Genomic DNA, 21,609 nt, shown 5'->3' with positions numbered 1-21,609 from the left:
ATAATTAATTATGGATGATAGTGGGCGAAATACGTGTCCGTCTAAAGCATGGATGCGCACTGAACGGTGACGTAGAATTTAGAAATTTGGCATTAAAGCTTCGCTATACGACATCAACTCTGATCACTAGAAAATATTGTTCTGCCTACTTTTGCCGACTTGATTAGACTTCTCCGGGGAGGTCCAGGTCCTCGCGTCACTCCAGGGGAGAGCTGTGGCGCGTCTTCCAGACGAGGTGACCCGCTGAAAGGCGGCGGCGGCCGAGCAGGTGGAGTCGGTGTGCGGCAGTCTTTAACTGGCCTCGGTGTTCGCCTCAGCGAATCGGTAAAAGTCTTTAAACAAAGTCCTTAAGGGCAGGCAACGGATGCTGATAGTTTGTGCAGCAGGTGTTGCTTCTAGATCCGTGGCAGAGTTGATGGCGAATCGCGGAGTGTCCTTCTCAATTAAAACTCGCAGAAATAATCAAAAGTAGTCCCATTGGTCTGAAGGAGTCACTTTAAATTATTAATTTGATTTTACTTAAAACGAATTACCAAAGTGTCTTTACTGACCAAAAACTGGTATAAAGAAAAGCGTCAAAGAGATTTAAAAGAAAATAGCTTCAAAAGTTAAAGTTCAGCAAAGCTCTGGTGAGCTGTTGCGGCTCTGCTTATAAAATTTAAGAAAAGAAAAAGTTGCGATGGAAGGCGGAGTTAGCGACCTTTTGCACCAAGCGATGGCACATCTGGAATTAGTTTCTAAAAGACCTAATGTAATTTAAGAGACATTTATGTCTCTGAACTTTATGACGAATTACGCGATCTAACCCGTGGTGTATAATTTCATGCATCTCATCACCACTATCGTCTCATCACAGTAACTTCAAATACATGTTAGGAGACCTAAAAGTAATTTATAACGTAACACATGATTCTGAAGATCCTTTACTTTCAATTCTGTGAAATGACCACACATAACATAACATTGTACCATGGATACATGGATACTACTTACTTAGGATTACTTTTTAACATTATACAATGAATGCAAAAATAAGATGTAACTATAAAGTTGGTTACTGATAATTAAGGTCACTTAGATGGCAATTGGGCTCCATCACAAAAAGGGAATAAAACATGCTTTTACCTAAATCATTCAAATTAAATGATAAAAGAATGGGACTTGGTCCTACTTCTTCATCAAAGTACATAGACAAACTCTTACCTACAAAGAGAAGGTTTAGAGAATTAAGTTAAACTTTATTCTATCAGATGTTAGTCTCAACACAAGGATTGCATAATGAATTTACAACATGTCCTGCCTTTTGACATCTCAGCGGGGGGGGCAATGAATGACTGTTGCTTTATGTGCCTGAGTGACCCCAGGAGGTCATTCAGATATCTTACATCCTGTGGTATGCTGGACGTGGCCTCAAGAATGCCTATCTCCCACGCATCTTGTGATGGAAAGGGCCAAGTACTTATACAAGTACTGACACTTTCTGTGGCTTAAAAGCAGAATGTGTTTCCAGATGCCTACATGGAGTATCAGTTAAGTTAATTAACAACCCTCTGTTGGATGTTTTGGGTTGTAAAACAGTGTCTCTTGACGTGTCCCCCACTTGCCCAGGGAACGTTGAGCTCTGGAGTTCCTCAGAGGAAAAATGTAATGACCACGCCAAGGCAGTCCACTACAGGGATCTCAACTTTTTCAGTCACTATGCAAAGCTCATGACTATAGTTGAGTGTCTGAACCCAGATGAACTGGTAAATTCAAAGCTTTGCCCTTGGGCTCTTGTCCCTTTTCACCTCAACAGTCTGACACAATGCCTGCATCACTGCTGATGCCGGACCAAACTGCCTATCCATCACACACTCCATTTTTCCCTCACTTGTAAACGAGACCCCGAAATACTTCGGGCAGTTACTCCCCCAACCCACAGAGAGAAATCCTTTATTTTCTGTCAGAGAACCATGGCCTTAAACTTGGAGGTGCTGTGCCTCATCCCAACTGCTTTACACTTGATTACAAAACACTCCAATGCATGCTGGAGGTCACAGTGTGAAGAAGCCAACAGAACCACATCATCTGCAAAAAGCAAAGATCCAGGTCTGAGGTCCCCAAAACGGACCCCTTCCTTCCTCTGGCTTTACCTTGAGATTCTATCCATGAATATCAAAAATTAAAAAAAAAATCTGTGTCAAGGGACAACCCTGGCAAAAGAAAACACCAACTGGGAACATGGCTGACTTTATGCTGAGTATGCTAACACAGCTTTAGCTTTGGTCATACAGGGACTGGATGGCCAGAAGTACAACCCCAGTGCCTCCTATTCCCACAGTCGATCCCACAAGACTTCCCAGGACACATGGTTGTAAGCCCTCTTCAGGACAAAAAAACAAAAAAACACATGTAGACTGCATGGGCAAACTCCCATGATACCTCGAGCAGCCCTACAAGGGTAAAGATCTGGTCTACTGTTTCAAGACCAGGACGGAATCTGCACTACTGCTGAATTCGATATCCAACAATTGTTTGCGGCCTCCTTTTCTGCACCCTGGAGTTAACTTTCTCAGGAAGGCTGAGCAGTGCGATACCTCGATAATTGGAGCACACCCTCCACCCCACCCCCCCCCTCTTTTTTTTTAAATGGGAGCCACCAACCTATCTGCCACTCCACTCCATAGTCACTGTAACTGATCTCAATGCCACACTAAAAATGCGTGTCTGCCAAGACAGCCAAACAATGTCCAAAACCTTTAGCATCTCAGGAGCAATCTCATCCACACCTGGCATCTTGCTGACAAGGAGCTTTCTGACTACATCAGGGACCCTGAGCCTTCGGACTGAGACAAGCCCTGCTTTTCTCTCCTCACAGTTTGCCAGAATTGCCTTGACTCTGACCAAGACTCCCTCTCTGTAGCCTCCCTGAACTTCTCTCAAACCTGGGTCTTTTTCACTGGCAACTGCTTCAGCTGCAGCCTTCTGGCCAACCAGTCTGTGCTGTTTCAGGGGACGCTTTGGCCAAAACCCACCAAAAGCCCTCTCTTCTCTACCTGATGGCCTCCGTTACTGCTGGCGTCCACCAGCAGGTTCTTCTATCGGTGCCCTAACAGGCACCAATGACCCTCTGACCACAATTTTTAGTTTAAATAAGTTAGTTTATTTTTTTTTCCTCCAAAATGGAGGACCTGAACAAGAACCACTTAGAGTCCATGTCCCAACCTACCCCAGAATGCATGAAAAGTTCTTCCAGATGTGTGAGTTGAAGACTTCACACGTCTGGAGTTGAAGGGGCCTCAGCTAGACATTCCCAGTTCACCCTCACTACATTTTTAGGATTACCAAGACTATCCAGCAGCCTCCCCTTCCACCTGATCAAACTCACCACCAGGTGATGATCACTTGACAACTCTGCTCCACTCTTTACTTTAGTGTCAAAGACATATAGCCATAGATCAGATGATTGGACCACAAAGCCAGTCACAGATCTTTGGCCTAGGGTGTTGTGGAACTATGTACAATTAAACACCTCCCTATGCTTGAACATGGTGTACGTATGTTATTACCAATCAATGACTAGGACAGAAGTCCAAATCCCTAATACTACCCCCCTCTTTCTCCGTCATTGCCCAGGTGAGCATTGAAGTTCCCCAGAATAACTATGGACTCCCAGCTCAGTACCCTTTCCAGGACACTGCCCTGAGACTCAAAGAAGGCCAGGTACTCTGAACCATTGTTTGAAGCATAGGCGCAAACAACATTCAGAAACCTTTTCTCAGCGACTCACGTTTGCTCCAGTTCCTTCTCTGCTAGAGAGGTGACATTCAGCTTCCCCAGATCCAGCCTGCAATGCCGAGGCACAGCATGCCTGGATCTCTGGCCCTTGCCTGCTGCCTGGCACACAATGCACACATTGCATACACTACACCTGACCCCAATATCTATCCCTGCAGGTGGTGGACCTTCAGGGTGGCAGCACCATATTGTCTATTCAGGTGGAGCCTGACCGGCCCCAGGGTTTTCTTTAATGGTTTATAGTCTGGCCACTCCCCTGGGACCGCTTTGCCTTCAGAGACCCTGCCAGCGGTTATTTTTCTTGGACAACACAGCTTCCAGGATCACATCTTCAGCCTCAAATCCAAATGTGGTCACTTCTGGCTCTAAAACAACAAGATGGCAACAGCCAAATTACTGAACTTGAGGTTCAAAAACAGCAGTCACAAACCAATGGGTGATGTCACAGTAGCTGAGTCCATTATTTATACATTCAATTAGTTAAGATTAATAATAATTAAAAAATATTAATAACAATAGTTCATTTTATTTTTAGAGCACCTTTCATGGCACTCAAAGACACTTAAATAAATAAATTAACAATCATAAAAAAGGATACACTAAAATAAATTTCATACCCAATGTTAATCCCACATCAAATGCAGTTTTGAAAGTTTTGATTGCACTGGGAAAAATTGCAGTCCTGAATGTGTTTGAGAAGAGAGTTCCAGAGGGAATGGCTGAACTAAGCACCAGACCTGGGGCAACAGAACCTTCTCTATCACCAGAGAAGTGGAAACAGGAGGTTGGCGTAAGAAGAACAAAGACTGCAGCGAGGAGTGTGGCAGTAGAGCATGTTGGTGAGGAAGGAGGGCCTGGTTATGGATGACTATGTGAGAAAGGAGAAGGACTTTGAGCTTTTAGAAGACAGTGGTGAGCTGATCACTCAAGTGGTAATGCATAAACAGGAGAGGGGCAGAGTCCTAAATGTACTGCCGTCCATTTAGGACTTTGGATGATGTACCATAAAGAATGCTGTTGCATCGTTTTATGAAACTAAATGCAGGTTCTAGGACTTAATGCCCCGACCCATGATTGCTTTCTTTGTGTTCCTCTCTGGTCTCAACAAAATTATGTAACATTTGGGCCCAAATAGTGACAACAAAAGGCCAAAGCTTGAGGCCAGGATGGCAAATACCTCCACTGCATCTGCATATTTACCTGGTGAACTGACATAAGCAGGGACAAAGGCCACCCATACTGCACAGAAGATCAACATGCTAAACGTGATGAGCTTGGCTTCATTGAAAGTATCTGGAAGATTCCTCGCAAGAAATGCTAACAGAAAACTGAGGACAGCCAGTAAGCCAATATACCCCAGTAACACTGCAAAACCAACTGTGGACCCAACAACACACTCATAAACTATCTTGTCATTGTGGTATTGCATGTTTTTATGAGGAGCTGGTGAGGAAGAGACAAGCCAAGCAGTGCAGATTGCTGCCTGAATAGAAGTAAGAACCAGAACTGTTCCTCTCTGCTGCAACGGACCAAACCACTTCAGACTGGTTCCACCTCCTGGCTTTGAGGCCTTGAACACAGCCAGAACCACCATGGTTTTCACCAGGATGCATGATATACAAAGCACAAAGCTGATCCCAAATGCAGCATGTCTTAGTTGGCATGTCCACAGCCTGGGACGTCCGATGAACAGCAGTGAGCAAAGGAAGCATAATTTCAGGGACAGCAATAGCTGGAAACTGAGTTCTGAATTGTTGGCACGTACTATAGGGGTGGCACGATGACAGATAAAGATTCCCAGGACAACAACACATACAAATGTGCCTGACAATGAGGTGGTTGTCAGGCAGATACCCAGAGGCTCATAATAGGAGAGGAATTCTGTTTCCTTCGGCACACAGTGGTCATGCTGGGGGCTGGACCAGAAGTCCTCCGGACAACTGGTGCACTCCATGGAGTCTGTACAAGGAGAAAGTGAACAAGAAGATTATGACAACACAGCAAGACTCAGAGCCATAGAATATTTCACAATATAAGTTCCAAAACCAGTGTGATGAACATTAAAAGAGATCAGCAGCATTCTGTTAATATTCCATAAGTTTTCGTAAAACAAAAAGGGGGGGGGGGGGAAATAAAAGTTATCAAAAATAATAATTTCAGTCCATTTTTTTATGAGATGGAATTCACACTGAAAGTTAGTCCACCCCTCTGTAGTAAATCTGTAATTTCATATGGTGACTGAATTAAGACAGGTTGCCAGGTGTTAGCGTTGGGGTTTGTCTTTAATCCATTGGAGTAAAATACATTGTTCAGGTAGCAACAGCGATTTTATTAACAGTGTGTTGTGAGGCGTTAAGATCAAAACTTTCTGGCGGGAATCCCAACAGAAACAATGCAGGATCAATGCAATGCAGTTAAACTTTCATGTGTAAGATTATATAGAGCTCTTTATTAACATTTTTCCAAAAACGAGTAATCACAGGGCATTGCCATATTAAGTGAAAGTAAGTTCCCACTTCCTTCTGACAGTTTTTTACACAGAGGACATATGTTAGAGTACATTTACTTGTCATAATCTTCTTGTTCTTTTTGTTTTGTTTGCTGTCTCTTGTTTTCTTTTGTTGTTGTTGTTGTTGTTGTGCACTTTGAAAATTAATAAAATGTATTTTTAAAAAAGAGAGAAAGTGATAACACTTATATGATTTCTTTAAATTTCAAGGTTTTAAACTGAACACCAACCAGTCCCATTGCTGATCTTTCCCTCAGAACAAGGGATGCAGTCAAAACAGCACTCAGGTTCCCCCTTCTTTCTGGCCATTCGGGTACCTGGAGGACAGCTCTCACTGCACACTGACCGGGGTGGCTGTTGGTGAATATGTGTTACTCGACTTTGTTTTACACTGTTGAAATCAGTTATCTTTCGGACACAAAAAAGGTGACTGAAAAATCAAAAGCAACCTTTTTGGATTCAAAGTTCCAGAAAATTTTGTCTTCATCAAGTGTGAGTTCTTCACCTTTGGCTGACTCTTTAACCTCACCCACATTCTGAACTTTAGTTTGTCCATCAGGGAGCCACAGCCAGTTCATGACATCATATATTGGTAAGGCATCACCATTCTCATCAAATGACACCTGATCACCAAATGGTGTGGTGAAGTTGACCTTTTCCAAGTAATACACAAGCTATGGATTCCAGAAAAAGGGATAGAGGAAAGCCAGAAATGAAAACAATTCCATTATGACCATGGTAAATAATAACCATGGTAAAATAATGCACTCATGAACGTATGAATACCTTAACAATTCCAACAAATAATTTCTTTAAAGTTGAAGTCACATCAACTGTGAGTGTAAGTGCACCCAATACCAAGACATTGTTGTCTCTGTCGTGATAATACTATGCAATGCTGTCACACAGCGATAGGAAATATCCTTTGAGCTATCTAAAAAGCACTTAATCATTAGTAATTTCATAGCTTTGAATTCAGTCCTATTCTGAGAAAGCCGCTCTGCAAGAAAAACTAAAGCATAGCATTTAGTCATATAAACAGAGGTGTGTCACATGTGTGTAAAATGATGTCACACCTGCCATGGCTCCAGTCTTTGTAAATTGCCACAGCTGTGCCCACTGAAAGGTCCTCTCCCTGGCTCACACTGCAGCATGTCATCAAGAGCGTATGCCAGGGCATACACAGCCTTGTACACATTATACTCTGGTCTGAGGTCTGAAATGTCCAAGAACTCTGTGTCCACATTCTCTAGATCTTCTTGTCCAGTGCATAGTGATCCACCAGCTTCTAGCCAACCTGCTTGAGGTGGTACAAATCTACACTGAAATGTGTGTTCCCAAAACTGATTTACCTGAAATGTATTCAAAACAGGAGTGTAACGTTACACAAAAGTCAACGTTAGGTCAAACCCTGGTTTAGGGTTTACAGTTCAGTGCAAGTGACCTACGGTAGAAAAAACAAAAACCAAAAACTAAACTTTCACTTATTTTGAACAGACAGAAGTGCAACTATCCAGGAAGAATAGTTGTTGCTACGGTAACAACTAATAGGGATCCAATGTAAATAAATAAATAAATATTAAAAGACAGACCAAATCCTCTTGCTGGTTACTGCAGCATTTGGCTAAATAGCAACTCAACGACCTCTGTATTACACTGTATAAACACTGAACAAACACTTTCAAAAAAGGAAACAGGTCACAATAAGCTATAAAACAGAAAAGCAATTCATATCTAACTATAAAAGAAGAACTTTCTGTCTTTCTGTCTGTCTGTCTGTCTGTCTGTCTGTCCTTTAAATTTCTCAGGTATGGTCTGTCTGACTTCCCCAGAGGTGCATTTATTATTGTGGACCCAAGAATAAGTTGTGCTGATTTTGGTGCAATTTGGACACATGATATGTTAAATCAATTGTTGATCACCACATCCACCACTGTTGATTTGAAATTTTTGGGGCGTGTTCAAAAATAACAAACACATATAATCATATAGTAAAATGTAAGTAAACAATAAAACAGCACTCTGTGCAGCAATGTGGGTGGTGATGCAGGGTTTTGCAAAATGAGTTGAGAGTTGAGTCTTCACTCACATATGCAACGTGTGTCTGTATGTCCTTCGCATATGTCATATCTTAGGCCCACAGTCCACCTATCTTGCATGTCAGTCAGCTATTGTCAGTTAGCTATTGTGCTCAGCTATACTGCTAGAAGTTTACATTTCAAAGTTTCTGAGTTTTTGAACACATGCTTATGAGCTTCAGTTCCCAATAACTTGCATGAATTTACATACCATTCTGCACAAGGTTGCATGACCATAACCCCAGTACTGTGACATTTGGGTACAGATACGCAAACATTTACAGCATTAATTTAAAACTGTTGTTACGAAACTAACATTATTGTTTTATTCTTATAAATGATATATTATTTGGAAGGATAAACACTCACCATATTATTTCCAAAGCTGTTATTGTGTTCAAGGTCAGGACGTATTTGTAACAGGAAGTCCCTGAACCCTGGTATGTGTCCTCGACGGATGGCAATGCCCAGAGTGCCACCCAGGTACGGCATGAGTTGAGGAGTCTGAAGCACAGTAGCTGCAGTCCAGGCTTCACTGGCCATCCACTGCAGGCCTGTCACATTCTGCCTCACCACCTGTGCATTGCATTATAAAAAATATATAATTTCATATTGTCATGGCATGGTTGGTATCTTGTCTTACTCAATTCAATTCATTAACTGGTTTTACACAGCATTATGAGCAAAGTGACAAATGTCATCATAAATTAACAACATAATTTCACTCTAAAACCCTGCTGCAAAAAAGAGGTCTGCTTTATTCATTTGAATCTATTTGTTGGACAATATTTTACTGTAAATTTAATAATTTGATTTGAATTTTGAAAAATAAATTGGAAATTATTCAATGTTAGAATTAAGTTGTATTTCAAGCCCAACCTCTTTAATGAGGTTGATCATATGATTTTCATGTGCAAACACAATGACCACATGAGCAGTAGATTTCCTCATCACAGCCACAATCCTCTTCAGTTCAGCTGGATCATTGCCCCAGGGCAAAACCTCTAAGTAGGCCAGACAGCCTCCACCTGACAGAGCGAGGTCAGACTGGAAGGATCGAGCAGCGTGGAGTCCATAATCATCATCACTGACCAGCAGACCTGCCCAAGTCCAGCCAAAGTGCCTGAGAATATGAATCATAGCACGCACCTAAAAAAGATAAAAACAAATACAAAAAAAAAAAAAAAATAACAGGGGGAGGCTGTCAAGCAGGTTCAACAATGTTTAAATATTGACTTTCAGCTGAGACTAAACAGCTCCAATGACACAAAGTATATGACAGGTTTTTTTTAAAAAAAATGTCATTGCAGTGCAGGGATATTATTTCTTTAAATATTGAACTGCACATGCCTTTCTTAATGCATATTTAATATACTAATAGATGGTCACCTGGAAAGCATCACTTGGGATCGTCCGAAAGAAGGATGGAAACTTTTGTCGGTTGCTCAGGCACGAACATGTGGCAAAATAACTCACCTGTGAAAGACAGACTGAGCATCCTAAAAACATTCAAAGCTTTTGTTGACCCTTTCAACTTTTTAAGTGTGATTAGCCCATGTCTATATTTGACATTAAATTTAGAGGGAAATCAAAATGATTTAAAGTAGTGAGGGTGGAAAACTTACCATAGGTACTCTGTACAAACCTAAGACAGACAAAATGGCAATAGAACGTGTAGAGGAAGCATCACCCACAATTCCTACAACTGGAGGGTTTCCTTCACAGGTCTCATATAATTTAATCTGCTCCTCTCGACCACTGGCTAATGACAATGCTGCACGGAATCCAATTCCTAGTGTAAGGCAGTTATCATAAAGACTGTATCCCAGCGTCACATTTGGTAGCAGGTTGGTGTTTCTGTTGATCTCTTCAATAGCAAAGGCCATGGTCAGAGCTTGCTTGAATCCTAGAACATCAAAACTAATACAAAAATACCACAGTTGGAAAATACAAGTAGATTTGTCGACATGTACGTGCACAATTACAGATTTTGCAAATAATGTCACTAGTTGAATTGAAAGAAATATATTTAATACAAATGTTATACATGTATTAAGAACAGGATACTGTAAAATAATGATAAAATGGCATAAATACACAATAACAGAGTAACATCTTAGTATCAAAGATACATTAAAGCAATGGGATTGATTTCCTCTAGTTTCTGCTCTTTGCCGTTTCCCTGATAGACTGACCTGTGGCAGGTAGGCTGTTGTGGCTCTGAGGTAAAGGACAGGTCAGGAAAGACAGAAAAGAAGTGGGTGTCAAACAGCCCGCCCAGAACCACATCTCCAGTCTTGTGCATCCCATTAAGATGAAACACTCCCTGTAACTGGCAGGAATAAGTGGAATAAAGAGGAGAAGGCATAGTGGAGGAAAGGTAGGAATATAACAAAATAAAATACACAAGCCAGAACAAATAGACATCCAAAGGTGCAGACATGGCTTTCTTCCTATTTACTCTTTTTCTGACCCGCTGTAAACTCTTTTATTGACTTGTTCAGTGTTGCTCACCACCCATCAGGGTATAAGTAAAACAAGGGGCAGGGCCTAATAAAACGTACATTTAATTTGAGATTAATTTTGTATTAACCACTTGGTTATGATTAGGAAAAGGTCATGTTTTGGCCAAAGCGACATTCTCTGGGGCTGAAACATGATATACGGAAAAGCCAAAAACTGCAGTACCTTAAATGGCAAGGCTGGTTCTGACAGAGACAATCACCATGGACACTCATGTCAAAATGCATAACTTAATAGCAAAAATAAGCATACAGCCTGGTACAAAAATGGTTTTGGTCTCCAAAGCTAATTCTCCAATTTTAGAAAAACATATTGTGGATATATTTTAATATAACTCAGATGTGTGGTGGCCTCTTAAAGTAAAAGGCTTTCTGGGAGGTGTTAGCTACATCTATGATTAAAATCCAAACTTTGCTTCTCCACAGCGCTACCCTCTAGACCAAATTTGGTCACTTTTGGCTCCAAAATTCAAGTTTGCGACAGCCAAAATGCCAAACCAATGGATGAAATCCTGGTGGCTATGTCCATTTTTTTATATAGAGTACATTTTTTGGCTGAAAACACCTGGTCTTAGTGCCCCAATCACCACTAGAATCATAGCAATACCTTGCTAAAAAAACACCCACTTTTGGTGGAACAGTCATCACTAAGAACACAGTAATGTCTTGTCAAAAAACAATTAGTTGTGTTGTTTGTTGGCCTAAGAAAGTGGTCTGCAGTGCAACACCATCCCCTCATCCTTCCAATGACAAAGTCAGCTCATATACATGTAATCAGAACTATGTTACTTTAGAATGAGTATCTCTCTCTCTCTCTCTCTCTCTCTCTCTCTCTCTATATATATATATATATATATATATATATATATATATATATATCACAGTTTGGCAGCTAATTTCAGACAGGGGTGGCATATCACGTGTTCTCATCCCAAATCATCACATATTGCCACTTTGCAATTGACTTCCACATCTACATATTACACTCATTGTAACCCTCTGCATCTGCTATTAATGTTTAAGTCAGGGGTTTGTTTGATCCATCCACTGCCCCTCACGCCTGCCCTAAAGGGCCTTTTGTGCACCTTATATTATGTTTTCATTGGCAGCATTTCAACTTGATGCCATCCAGTGGCATAACATGGGGCCACGTATCGTGCTGCTTGCAGAAGGTGCCATCAGTTCTGTCTGGCAGTTTATAATAACACCACAAATACTTCTGTCTGGCTGTGTTCTCAGCAGACGCTACTCAGTGGTGGATTATGCGGACGCGAAAGGTGGCTTTTAGAGTCAGGACCTTATGCCAAAATCGCTGCAAAAGTGGAGGTATTTAATAACTTTGGAATGAGATAGGCTGTGTATCAAGATGCTAACTGAACTGCATCATTACTACACAGGTGTGCCTTGAAATGGTCACAATAAAAGGTCACTTTCCAATATTATTCCTGTTAATTTTGCAGTTCATCCAAGTGGTCCCAGAACTGCAGACCATATATGGCTACAGTTGCTCTCCATGGGATCTCGACATATATATCATCTTCACCTGCAAGAAAGTCTGAGATCAGCAATCTGCTGATGCAACAATTGGTTTGAACAACCAAAGAATTTCCGCACAAACCCTTAGAAACCACCTCGGGGAAGCTTATCTGCATGCTCACCCTCCTCAACAGGATCTCGACTTTGTTAGGGCCACTGGATCTCGAAGATGATTTGCTTATTTATACAGGTTTAAATTGGAGAAATGAAGACATGCCCTCTAAGTTCAGCTCTCTGAGTAAATGTCTGCTGTGGCTTCCTTTGATTATCAGCCATTTGCGTTCAACATCGACAACAAGTGGTTGTTTATTACCAAGACATTGCTGCTCCTTGATGTGGGTCATGGCCTGGAAAGCTATTGTTTCTGACCAAAACATCACTGTTAATCCAGGTGGGATTGCAGTATGAGAATCAGTTGGGTTTTTTTACCGAGGCATTACCTCCTTTCCTGACGAGATTGTGCCACCAAATGGGTTCTGGGACAACTGGACTCAACAAATGTGTTCATTTATGCAGCCTCAAACTGGACATGTGAAGACTTGTCAGGAAAAAGAAAAAGAACAAGCTGTTGCTCTTCCCCCTCTGTTCCATCTGGGACCTCTACAGAGGTAAGATGCCAAGAAGCTGGAGCTGCTACACCCTCCCCTGCTTTTTCTAACCTTTCCCGCTAAAATACCAGAAAGCTCTCTGAATGTGGCCTGATGCCAGCAGACACAAAACCAAGAGCACCAACCAAGACCAGAGCAGTTAGTTCCTCGTGGAAGACACAACGGTCTCAAGAGCAAAGCAAAGTTGGTGCGGACCTTTGAAAGGACAAAAAGAGGGGCCAGCCCCCTCTAAACTTCATCATTGTAACACAGCACAGCAAAGACTGCACTGGAAACCCCTTCCTCCAAGCCAGGCTAATCCACGAAAGACAACGGCTGGCTAAGAAGCAGCATAACAAAGCAACTTTTCCCTCCATTAATGGACTGGTAGAATGACAACTTCCTATAGCATTTGTACAACAGTGCAGAGTAAGCAAGGCCGTTCACATTTGTCCATGCACATCCGTTGATTGGATATTTTCAATAAGTTATTGTTGTGATCATTTTGCAGTCAGTTTATTGGGTAGTTGGCTTTGGCCAGGCTTAGTTGATATTAGTATGTTGATGCTTTAACCAGACTGAGTTCTGTATGCAATTTAACATCTTATTTTTAATCCCTGAAATAATGGCATTTAGTTTTGCTGTGCCACCCAAAGATTTTTTAATGGCTCGATCTATGAAAATTTCTGAAGGCAGCACTGGCAAACATGTCCATAATATGTAATTTAACAAGTACATCTCCGGCATAAGTAATTAATTGTGTGTATTTTGTCAGTTAGTTTGTATTAGAGGGCTGGTGAGGCTAACAATCAGAAGGCTAGGGTCATGGATAGTCACAAGATATTTAGTTCTCTTGAAAATTTTTCCCAGTTGACATGATGGAATAAAGCACATTTCTACCGCTCACTTCATCGGCACAGTATTTTATTGAATTAAAAAGAAAAGGCAGAATATGGCAGAATTTTCTGTTTTAACCTTACCTAATGAACTCATTTCAACCCTTTTCTACATGCTGGTGGAATGACGCAAACATGTTATTTAGCAATATTTTTGTACTGTTGATCACCACGTTTTTCATTCATTTTAATTGTTCAAGGCATTCCCAATGTCTACAAAATGGATAATGGGGCTAATAATTGATATCACTTACTTTGCTTTGCTTGGGGGCAAATTTCACAAAATGACAGGATGCCAGAGTCCAGTTGCAGCAGCCCCATACATGTTATTAGGATTTTAGTTTTAAGCTTCTAGGTTTTTAGGACATTAGGGGCTTAGCTTAAACCCTTAGGACATTAGGGACCTCTGTCTGTCTGTTTTGTTTAAGTTGAGTGTCACTGCTTTATCCTGTACTCAGGAAGTTGTAGATTACTGCTTTTTGTTCCGGTTAATGTTTTCTAAACTTGGAAGCTGAGCAGAGCTTTGAGAATGTGGGGGCACTATGAAAAATATATCTACATCAGCTCCGGACAAGTAAAAACTAAATGCATATAACAATTTTGGATGAACCAACAGTCTGTAGCACTGATTCTGAGAGAGTAACTTATAGTTAAATCAGGTGTAATATTTAACTAAGTGTAGGTTTTATGACTCAATGCCCCGGCCCATGATTGCTTTCTTTGTGTTCCTCTCTGGTCTCAATAAGATTATGTAACATTTGGGTCCAAACAGTGACAACAAAAGGCCAAAGCTTGAGGCCAGGATGGCAAATACCTCCACTGCATCTGCATATTTGCCTGGTGAACTGACATAAGCAGGGACAAAGGCAACCCATACTGCACAGAAGATCAGCATGCTGAATGTGATGAGCTTGGCTTCATTGAAAGTATCTGGAAGATTCCTCGCAAGAAATGCTAACAGAAAACTGAGGATAGCCAGTAAACCAATATATCCCAGTAACACTGCAAAACCAACTGTGGACCCAACAACACACTCATAAACTATCTTGTCATTGTGGTATTGAGTGTTTTTATGAGGAGCTGGTGAGGAAGAGACAAGCCAAGTAGTGCAGATTGCTGCCTGAATAGAAGTAAGAAGCAGAACTGTTCCTCTCTGCTGCAAAGGACCAAACCACTTCAGACTGGTTCCACCTCCTGGCTTTGAGGCCTTGAACACAGCCAGAACCACCATGGTTTTCACCAGGATGCATGATATACAAAGCACAAAGCTGATCCCAAATGCAGCATGTCTTAGTTGGCATGTCCAAAGCCTGGGACGTCCAATAAAAAGCAGTGAGCAAAGAAAACATAATTTCAGGGACAGCAATAACTGGAAACTAAGTTCTGAATTGTTGGCACGTACTATAGGTGTGCGACGATGACAGATAAAGATTCCCAGGACAACAGCACATATAAATGTGCCCAACAATGAGGTGGTTGTCAGGCAGATACCCAGAGGCTCATAATAGGAGAGGAATTCAGTTTCCTTAGGAACACAGTGGTCATGCTGGGGGCTGGACCAAAAGTCCTCTGGACAACTGGTGCACTCCATGGAGTCTGTGAAAAGAAAAAGTGCTAAAAACTTATGCTTACATGATATCTCTGAATTGCAAGGTTTTAAACTGAACACCAACCAGTTCTATTGCTGATCTTTCCATCAGAACAAGGGATGCAGTCAAAACAGCACTCAGGTTCCCCCTTCTTTCTGGCCATGCGGGTACCTGGAGGACAGCTCTCACTGCACACTGACCGGGGTGGCTGTAGGTAGAAAATGAAATTGTGTTATTCTGCTTCACGCTGTTGTGACATGCTATCAGTGGGACACTATATGGGTAATATATGGGTAACTGAAAATTCAAAAGTAACCTGTTTGGATTCAAAGTTCCAGAAGATTTTGTCTTCATCAAGTGTGAGTTCTTCACCTTTGGCTGACTCTTTAACCTCACCCACATTCTGAACTTTAGTTTGTCCATCAGGGAGCCACAGCCAGTTCATGACATCATATATTGGTAAGGCATCACCATTCTCATCAAATGACACCTGATCACCAAACGATGTGATGAAGTTGACCTTTTCCAAGTAATACACAAGCTAAGGATTTCAGAAAAAGGGACAGCCAAAAATAAAACCAATCTATCTTTCCATAAAACACGGTATATAATAATTGAAGTAGTCCTATACCCTAAAATGCACTCTGTAAGAAATATTAAGGCATAGCATTTGACCATATAAACTATGTATGGTGTGTATGTGTGTGTGTGTGTGTGTGTGTGTGTGTGTGTGCGTGTGTGAAATGATGTCACACCTGCCATGGCTCCAGTCTTTGCAAATTGCCACAGCTGTGCCCACTGAAAGGTCCTCTCCCTGGCTCACACTGCAGCATGTCATCAAGAGCGTACGCCAGGGCATACACAGCCTTGTACACATTATACTCAGACCTGATGTCTGAAATGTCCAAGTACTCTGTGGCCACATTCTCTAGATCTTCTTGCTCAGTGCATAGTGATCCACCAGCTTCTAGCCCACTTGATGGAGATGGTGCAGATCTAAACTGAAATGTGTATTCCCAAAACTGATTTACATGAAATGTATTGAAAAGAAGTGTGTGACATGACACATATGACACAGTTACACCTTGGTTTAGGAGTCACTTTTCAGTGTGAGTTTGATAGGGGAAACACATCCCAAATGCATAATGATATGTTTTGTTTGTTTGTTCGGTTCAGCCATTTTGAATCGAGAAAAGTGCAAGTGTCGAAAGACAGGCAGACTCTTCTAGCATTCTCCCCACTGGCAACTTTGTTGAACTATTTTCATTTTAAACATAGAACATTTTAAAACACTTTCCCAAAAGGAAACAGGTCAAATTAGCCTGTAAAACAGAAACGCAGCTGAAAGCAGAAAAGCTCATTTAACTAAAAAGGAAGGACTCTCTGTCTGTCTGTACTGTCCCTGTACTGCAAGGGACCCATGGACCTGTTGAATCAATTTTTATTGCCACATCCACCACATTTGATTTGGAATTTGTTGTGGTGTGCTCATCCATAAGAGAAACATATAAACACATAGTCAAATTTTAATAAACATGCAAACAGCGCTCCGTGCAGTGGTGTGGGTGGGGATTCAGGGCTCTGCAGACTGATGCTGGGTTCACACTGGATGAAAAAATGTCCTGATTGTTGCACAGCTGCCCGTCAGCAGTCACCTGGCCATTTACACCAGTCAGCAGGAGATTGTGCTTTTCTGCTATGTTCTAATCACATGAAGAGCTCTCTCTCTGCTTACTTGTTTGTCTCTGTCTCTATTTTTGGCTTGTGTGTAATTGTGTGTGTGTGTGTGTGTGTGTGTGTGTGTGTGTGTGTGTGTGTGTGTTTCCTTTTCTCTGTTCAGACAGATCTAACAAACGTGGAAGCATTAGACGCATATTTTATCATTTATCATAATCAAATCATTGACGTCTTATCTAATATAGTCTTTATATCATTCGTTACAGATTATTAGTGTGTTTTCCTGCACAATTCGCTTAGAGGTCACAGAAGAGACCAGACAGGGGAAGTATCCAACATGTTCTTATTGCAAGTTGTCTCGGATTGCAGCTTTGCACTGGACTGATCTAAATATTATGTTTGGGTGTCCTTCTGTAACTGCTCTTTAGGTTGCACTATGCTGCTACCATGATGGCAACAAATGCACATCGTGGGATCTGATGCTGCATGTGGTTATGTTAAGACAACAACAGCACATGGTAACCAACTCTGGGATGTCATTGACCAAACATACTGCCATGGATGGTTAGGTTTATGTGACAAAGTCACAGAAGGATAGAATTAGGGACAGAAGAAACATGGTAAGGTTAAAGAAAAACACAAACCATCACAATCAAATGGGAAGTGAACACCAGACTCCTGCATCAAATATCGAGTTTGCTCAACCCTTCCACTGCCCCTCCCACCCACACTATAGATGGCCTCACACTCCTGAGGTATGTTACGTCATTACTACATTTCATGCGCCTGCGATGGGTTTTCATCCCGTTAGATTTTCAAGGGACGCTGCCTGTGCGTGTGGTGGGCAGACGTGGCAGGTGCCATCCAGCCATCCAGCCATCTGGCAGCGAATAATGACACCGCAATTGGTTCTGTCTGGCCACGTTCTCACCCGGTGCTGTCCAGTAGAATTTCATGTGCTCACAAAAGGTGCACTTTTATGCCAAAACCACTGATAAAAAAGCATTATTTTAAGTTCAGAATGATAACTGGCTGAACAAGTGCTGCAGATAGCAAGTGGGACTGGGTGCCGTGGTGCGTCCAGTGTGAAGAGCTCAGTCTTATGGGCTGGGTGCTGGAAGCAAGCCGCTGCAACTCCATGGAAAATCAGCTTGCAGCCATTCCATGTCATAGATCGATTATAAATCTGGATACAGCCATGGGGGTGGGAATTCATTCATTCCTATGAGTGGCGCATGAAGCAGGGGAAAACTCTTTTTCCGGGTTTAGAAAAGTGTAAAATACCTAGATCTAGTCGCTCATAGAGCATGCGTACTAGTGATTAACAACAGCCGAGCACGGCCGAGTGTGGTCATGTGACTGGAGCACTGACTCCGACTCACTCGCTCGCTCACACAGATGACCCTAGTGCTCGAAGCAAACAGCACTTGGTCACGAGCATTCCTCTTGTAGTAGTTTAGCTTATTACCAACAGTGGCTAATCGGCGGTACAGCAACAGCGGTGCTGACGGTTTTAATATTTCCGTAATAATCAGATAATGGTATATCTATCTTTCTATACACACACACACACACACACACACATAAATATACATACAATTTATCAGGGAATCATATCATAATCACAGCCTGAAAAAAATAAATTTACAGAATTAAAATGTGCCCACAAAAATATAATAAAAGGTGGTGCCTTGTAACATTGCCCTGTGTATTATTACACAGCTCAACTTTAAGTAAATACTACGTTCAGTACTGTTTAATAACTGTCACTAATGCTCCGTGCTGCTTACTGATAACCGGTTGTTTGAATACAGACTGTAGACTGTATATACGGTCTGTGATACAGACACGGTGAGACATCCATATTACAGGCTTTACAGCCAACAGCATATGGATGTGTTGTAAGATGGTTAAAATGATGAACTATGATTCAAAAATATCCATTACTACAGCCGGCACGAAGCCTGTGTTGTGTTAGGGACTCCAAGAGTTACATGCGCGTGCATGCGGTGTAGTCCCACAGGTCCGATGCGCTGCATGCGCCATGCCATAATGTTTTGCTATAAATGTAGTTACAGCAACGGCATTACTTTAAGACCGTGTGTTATAAATAATGAAAATACTATACTATTCTTACAGACAGATCAATTTTTTCAAAGATAAACTCTTACCAGGTTGTTTTCATATCTGTTGTGTCGTATCTCAGGACATGTTTGTAACAGGAAGTCCTTTAATCCTGGTATGTGTCCTTGACGGATGGCAATGCCCAAAGTGCCTGCCAGGTATGGCATGAGTTGGGGGGTATGAAGCACAGTAACTGAAGTCCAGGCTTCACTGGCCATCCACTGAATGCCGGTCACATTCTGCCTCACCACCTGTGAAGTGCATTATAAAAACATATAAATTCATATTGTCATGACATGGCTGATATCTCGATTTACTTAACTCATAAACTGGTGGAATCCTGTGTTTTACATAGTATTCGGAGTTAACTGATACATGTCATAATCATGTCATCACCTTACTCTAAAACTATGCAGTGCCTTTAATAAATGAGATGTATCATTGATAATTAAATCTATTTGTTATAATAATTTATTGTAACCGAAATCTTTTGATGTGACTAAGTTGTTTTTCAAGCCCAACCTCTTTCATGAGGTTGATCATATGATTTTCATGTGCAAACACAATGACCACACGAGCAGTAGATTTCCTCATCACATCCACAATCCTTTTTAGTTCAGCTGGATCATTGCCCCAGGGCAAAACCTCTAAGTAGGCCAGACAGCCTCCACCTGACAGAGCGAGGTCAGACTGAAAGGATCGGGCAGCGTGGAGTCCATAATCATCATCACTGACCAGCAGACCTGCCCAAGTCCAGCCAAAGTGCCTGAGAATCTGAATCATAGCACGCACCTAAAAAAAAAAAAAAAAAAAAAGAGGCAAAGCTGTAGCAAAGCTGTCAAACAGGTTCCTGCATTGTTTAATACAATATTGCCTTTCAGCTTTGTCAGCTGAGACCAAAAAGCTCCAGTGACACAAACAATATGACTTTGAACCACGCAAATATATTTCTCATGCCAGTACAGTGATGTTCTTTCTTTGAATGATTAATTGCACATGCTTTTCTGAATGAGTATTTATCCTGCTAATAGATGGTCACCTGGAAAGCATCACTTGGGATCGTCCGAAAGAAGGATGGAAACTTTTGCCGGTCACTCAGGCACGAACATGTGGCAAAATAACTCACCTGTGAAAGACAGACTGAGCATCCTAAAAACATTCAAAGCTTTTGTTGATTAGTGTGATTAGTCCATGTCTATATTTGCCATAAAATACCAGGAAATCAAAATGTTCCAAATGAATGAGGGTGGAAAACTTACCATAGGTACTCTGTACAAACCTAAGACAGAGGAAATGGCAATAGAACGTGTAGAGGAAGCATCACCCACAATTCCTACAACTGGAGGGTTTCCTGTACAGTTCTCATCTAATTTAATCTGCTCCTCTCGACCACTGGCTAATGACAACGCTGCACGGAACCCAATTCCTAGTGCGTTGCAGCTATCATAAAGACTGTATCCCAGAGTAACATTCGGGAGCAGGTTGGTGTTTTTGTTGATCTCTTCAATAGCAAATACCATCACCTGAGCGTGCCTGAATCCAAAAATATCAAAACTAACACAAAAAAATAATGGACAAAACAATCCATGAAACAGTCAATTTGCTGACATGTACATACACAGTTGCAGACTTCACAAACAATTAGCCAGCTGATTTGCAGTAATTATTAAGATCAGCTATTATACTTGAACAAAAACTAGAGACTGTAAAAGAATGATAAAATAGCATAAATACACAAACATATCAGAGTAAAATCTTATTATATAAAGTGTATTTAAGTAATAAGATTGATTTCCCCTAGTTTCTGCTTTTTGCTGTTTCTCTGACAGACTGACCTGTGACAAGTTGGCTGTTGTGGCTCTGAGGTGAAGGACAGGTCAGGAAAAACAGAAAAGAAGTGCAGATCAAACAGCCCACCAAGAACCACATCTCCAGTCTTGTGCATCCCGTTTAGATGAAACAATCCCTGTAAATTGCAGTAGGTGGGATAAAGAGGAGAAGGCATAGCAGAGGAAAAGTAGGAACAATACAATATGAAATAAACAAGCAAAAACAGGTTTACATCTAAAAACGTCGACATGACTTTCTCCCCATTTACCCTTTTTCGGATCCAGTGTCAACTCCTTTTATTGACTTGTTGAATGTTGCACACCACCCATTAGGGCATAAGTAAAACAAAGGGTAGGGCCTAATATACATTTCACTTGAGATTATTTTTGTATTCTCTTCCTTATGGTTAGCAAAAGGTGATGTTTTGCCCCTCCTCTGGGGCTAAAAATGAAGACAACATGAAGTACTAGAAACTGCAGTTTCT

General features: G+C 41.4%; 2 protein-coding genes across 2 annotated transcripts; both read right to left on the bottom strand.

Moving 5' to 3' along the window:
• Window positions 1-4,825: 4,825 nt before the first annotated feature.
• Window positions 4,826-10,714, bottom strand: LOC148189384 (extracellular calcium-sensing receptor-like). Its single transcript, XM_088078341.1, has 9 exons — window positions 10,560-10,714; window positions 9,990-10,284; window positions 9,754-9,840; window positions 9,244-9,513; window positions 8,734-8,940; window positions 7,363-7,638; window positions 6,736-6,960; window positions 6,517-6,640; window positions 4,826-5,736 (listed from the first exon to the last, which is right to left on the bottom strand). Exons 1-9 carry the CDS (start codon window positions 10,667-10,669, stop codon window positions 4,826-4,828), a joined length of 2,505 nt encoding a protein of 834 aa, XP_087934467.1. The 5' UTR covers window positions 10,670-10,714.
• Window positions 10,715-14,590: 3,876 nt separating this feature from the next.
• Window positions 14,591-21,261, bottom strand: LOC121940731 (extracellular calcium-sensing receptor-like). Its single transcript, XM_088078340.1, has 9 exons — window positions 21,131-21,261; window positions 20,555-20,849; window positions 20,335-20,421; window positions 19,818-20,087; window positions 19,337-19,546; window positions 16,250-16,516; window positions 15,811-16,035; window positions 15,579-15,702; window positions 14,591-15,501 (listed from the first exon to the last, which is right to left on the bottom strand). Exons 1-9 carry the CDS (start codon window positions 21,238-21,240, stop codon window positions 14,591-14,593), a joined length of 2,499 nt encoding a protein of 832 aa, XP_087934466.1. The 5' UTR covers window positions 21,241-21,261.
• Between the last annotated feature and the right edge of the window lie 348 nt (window positions 21,262-21,609).

Source organism: Plectropomus leopardus, chromosome 6 (assembly GCF_026936395.1).
Source record: "Plectropomus leopardus strain MGB_pleo_1.0 chromosome 6, ASM2693639v1, whole genome shotgun sequence".
Classification (NCBI taxonomy): Eukaryota; Metazoa; Chordata; class Actinopteri; order Perciformes; family Serranidae; genus Plectropomus; species Plectropomus leopardus.
The sequence above is the reverse complement of the archived record's forward strand: the minus strand, read 5'-3'. Positions and strand labels throughout refer to the sequence as shown.

Excerpts from the sequence above, each read along its gene's own strand:
- LOC148189384 (XM_088078341.1), bottom strand. The coding sequence starts at position 10,669 with ATGCACAAGACTGGAGATGTGGTTCTGGGCGGGCTGTTTGACACCCAC. Across the intron at positions 10,285-10,559 it reads CAACAGCCTACCTGCCACAG|TTTTGATGTTCTAGGATTCA; the intron begins GTCAGTCTATCA and ends TTTTTGTATTAG. Across the intron at positions 8,941-9,243 it reads TGATCAACCTCATTAAAGAG|GTGGTGAGGCAGAATGTGAC; the intron begins GTTGGGCTTGAA and ends TGCAATGCACAG.
- LOC121940731 (XM_088078340.1), bottom strand. The coding sequence starts at position 21,240 with ATGCACAAGACTGGAGATGTGGTTCTTGGTGGGCTGTTTGATCTGCAC. Across the intron at positions 20,850-21,130 it reads CAACAGCCAACTTGTCACAG|TTTTGATATTTTTGGATTCA; the intron begins GTCAGTCTGTCA and ends TTTTTGTGTTAG. Across the intron at positions 15,502-15,578 it reads AAAGATCAGCAATAGAACTG|ACTCCATGGAGTGCACCAGT; the intron begins GTTGGTGTTCAG and ends TTCTTTTCACAG.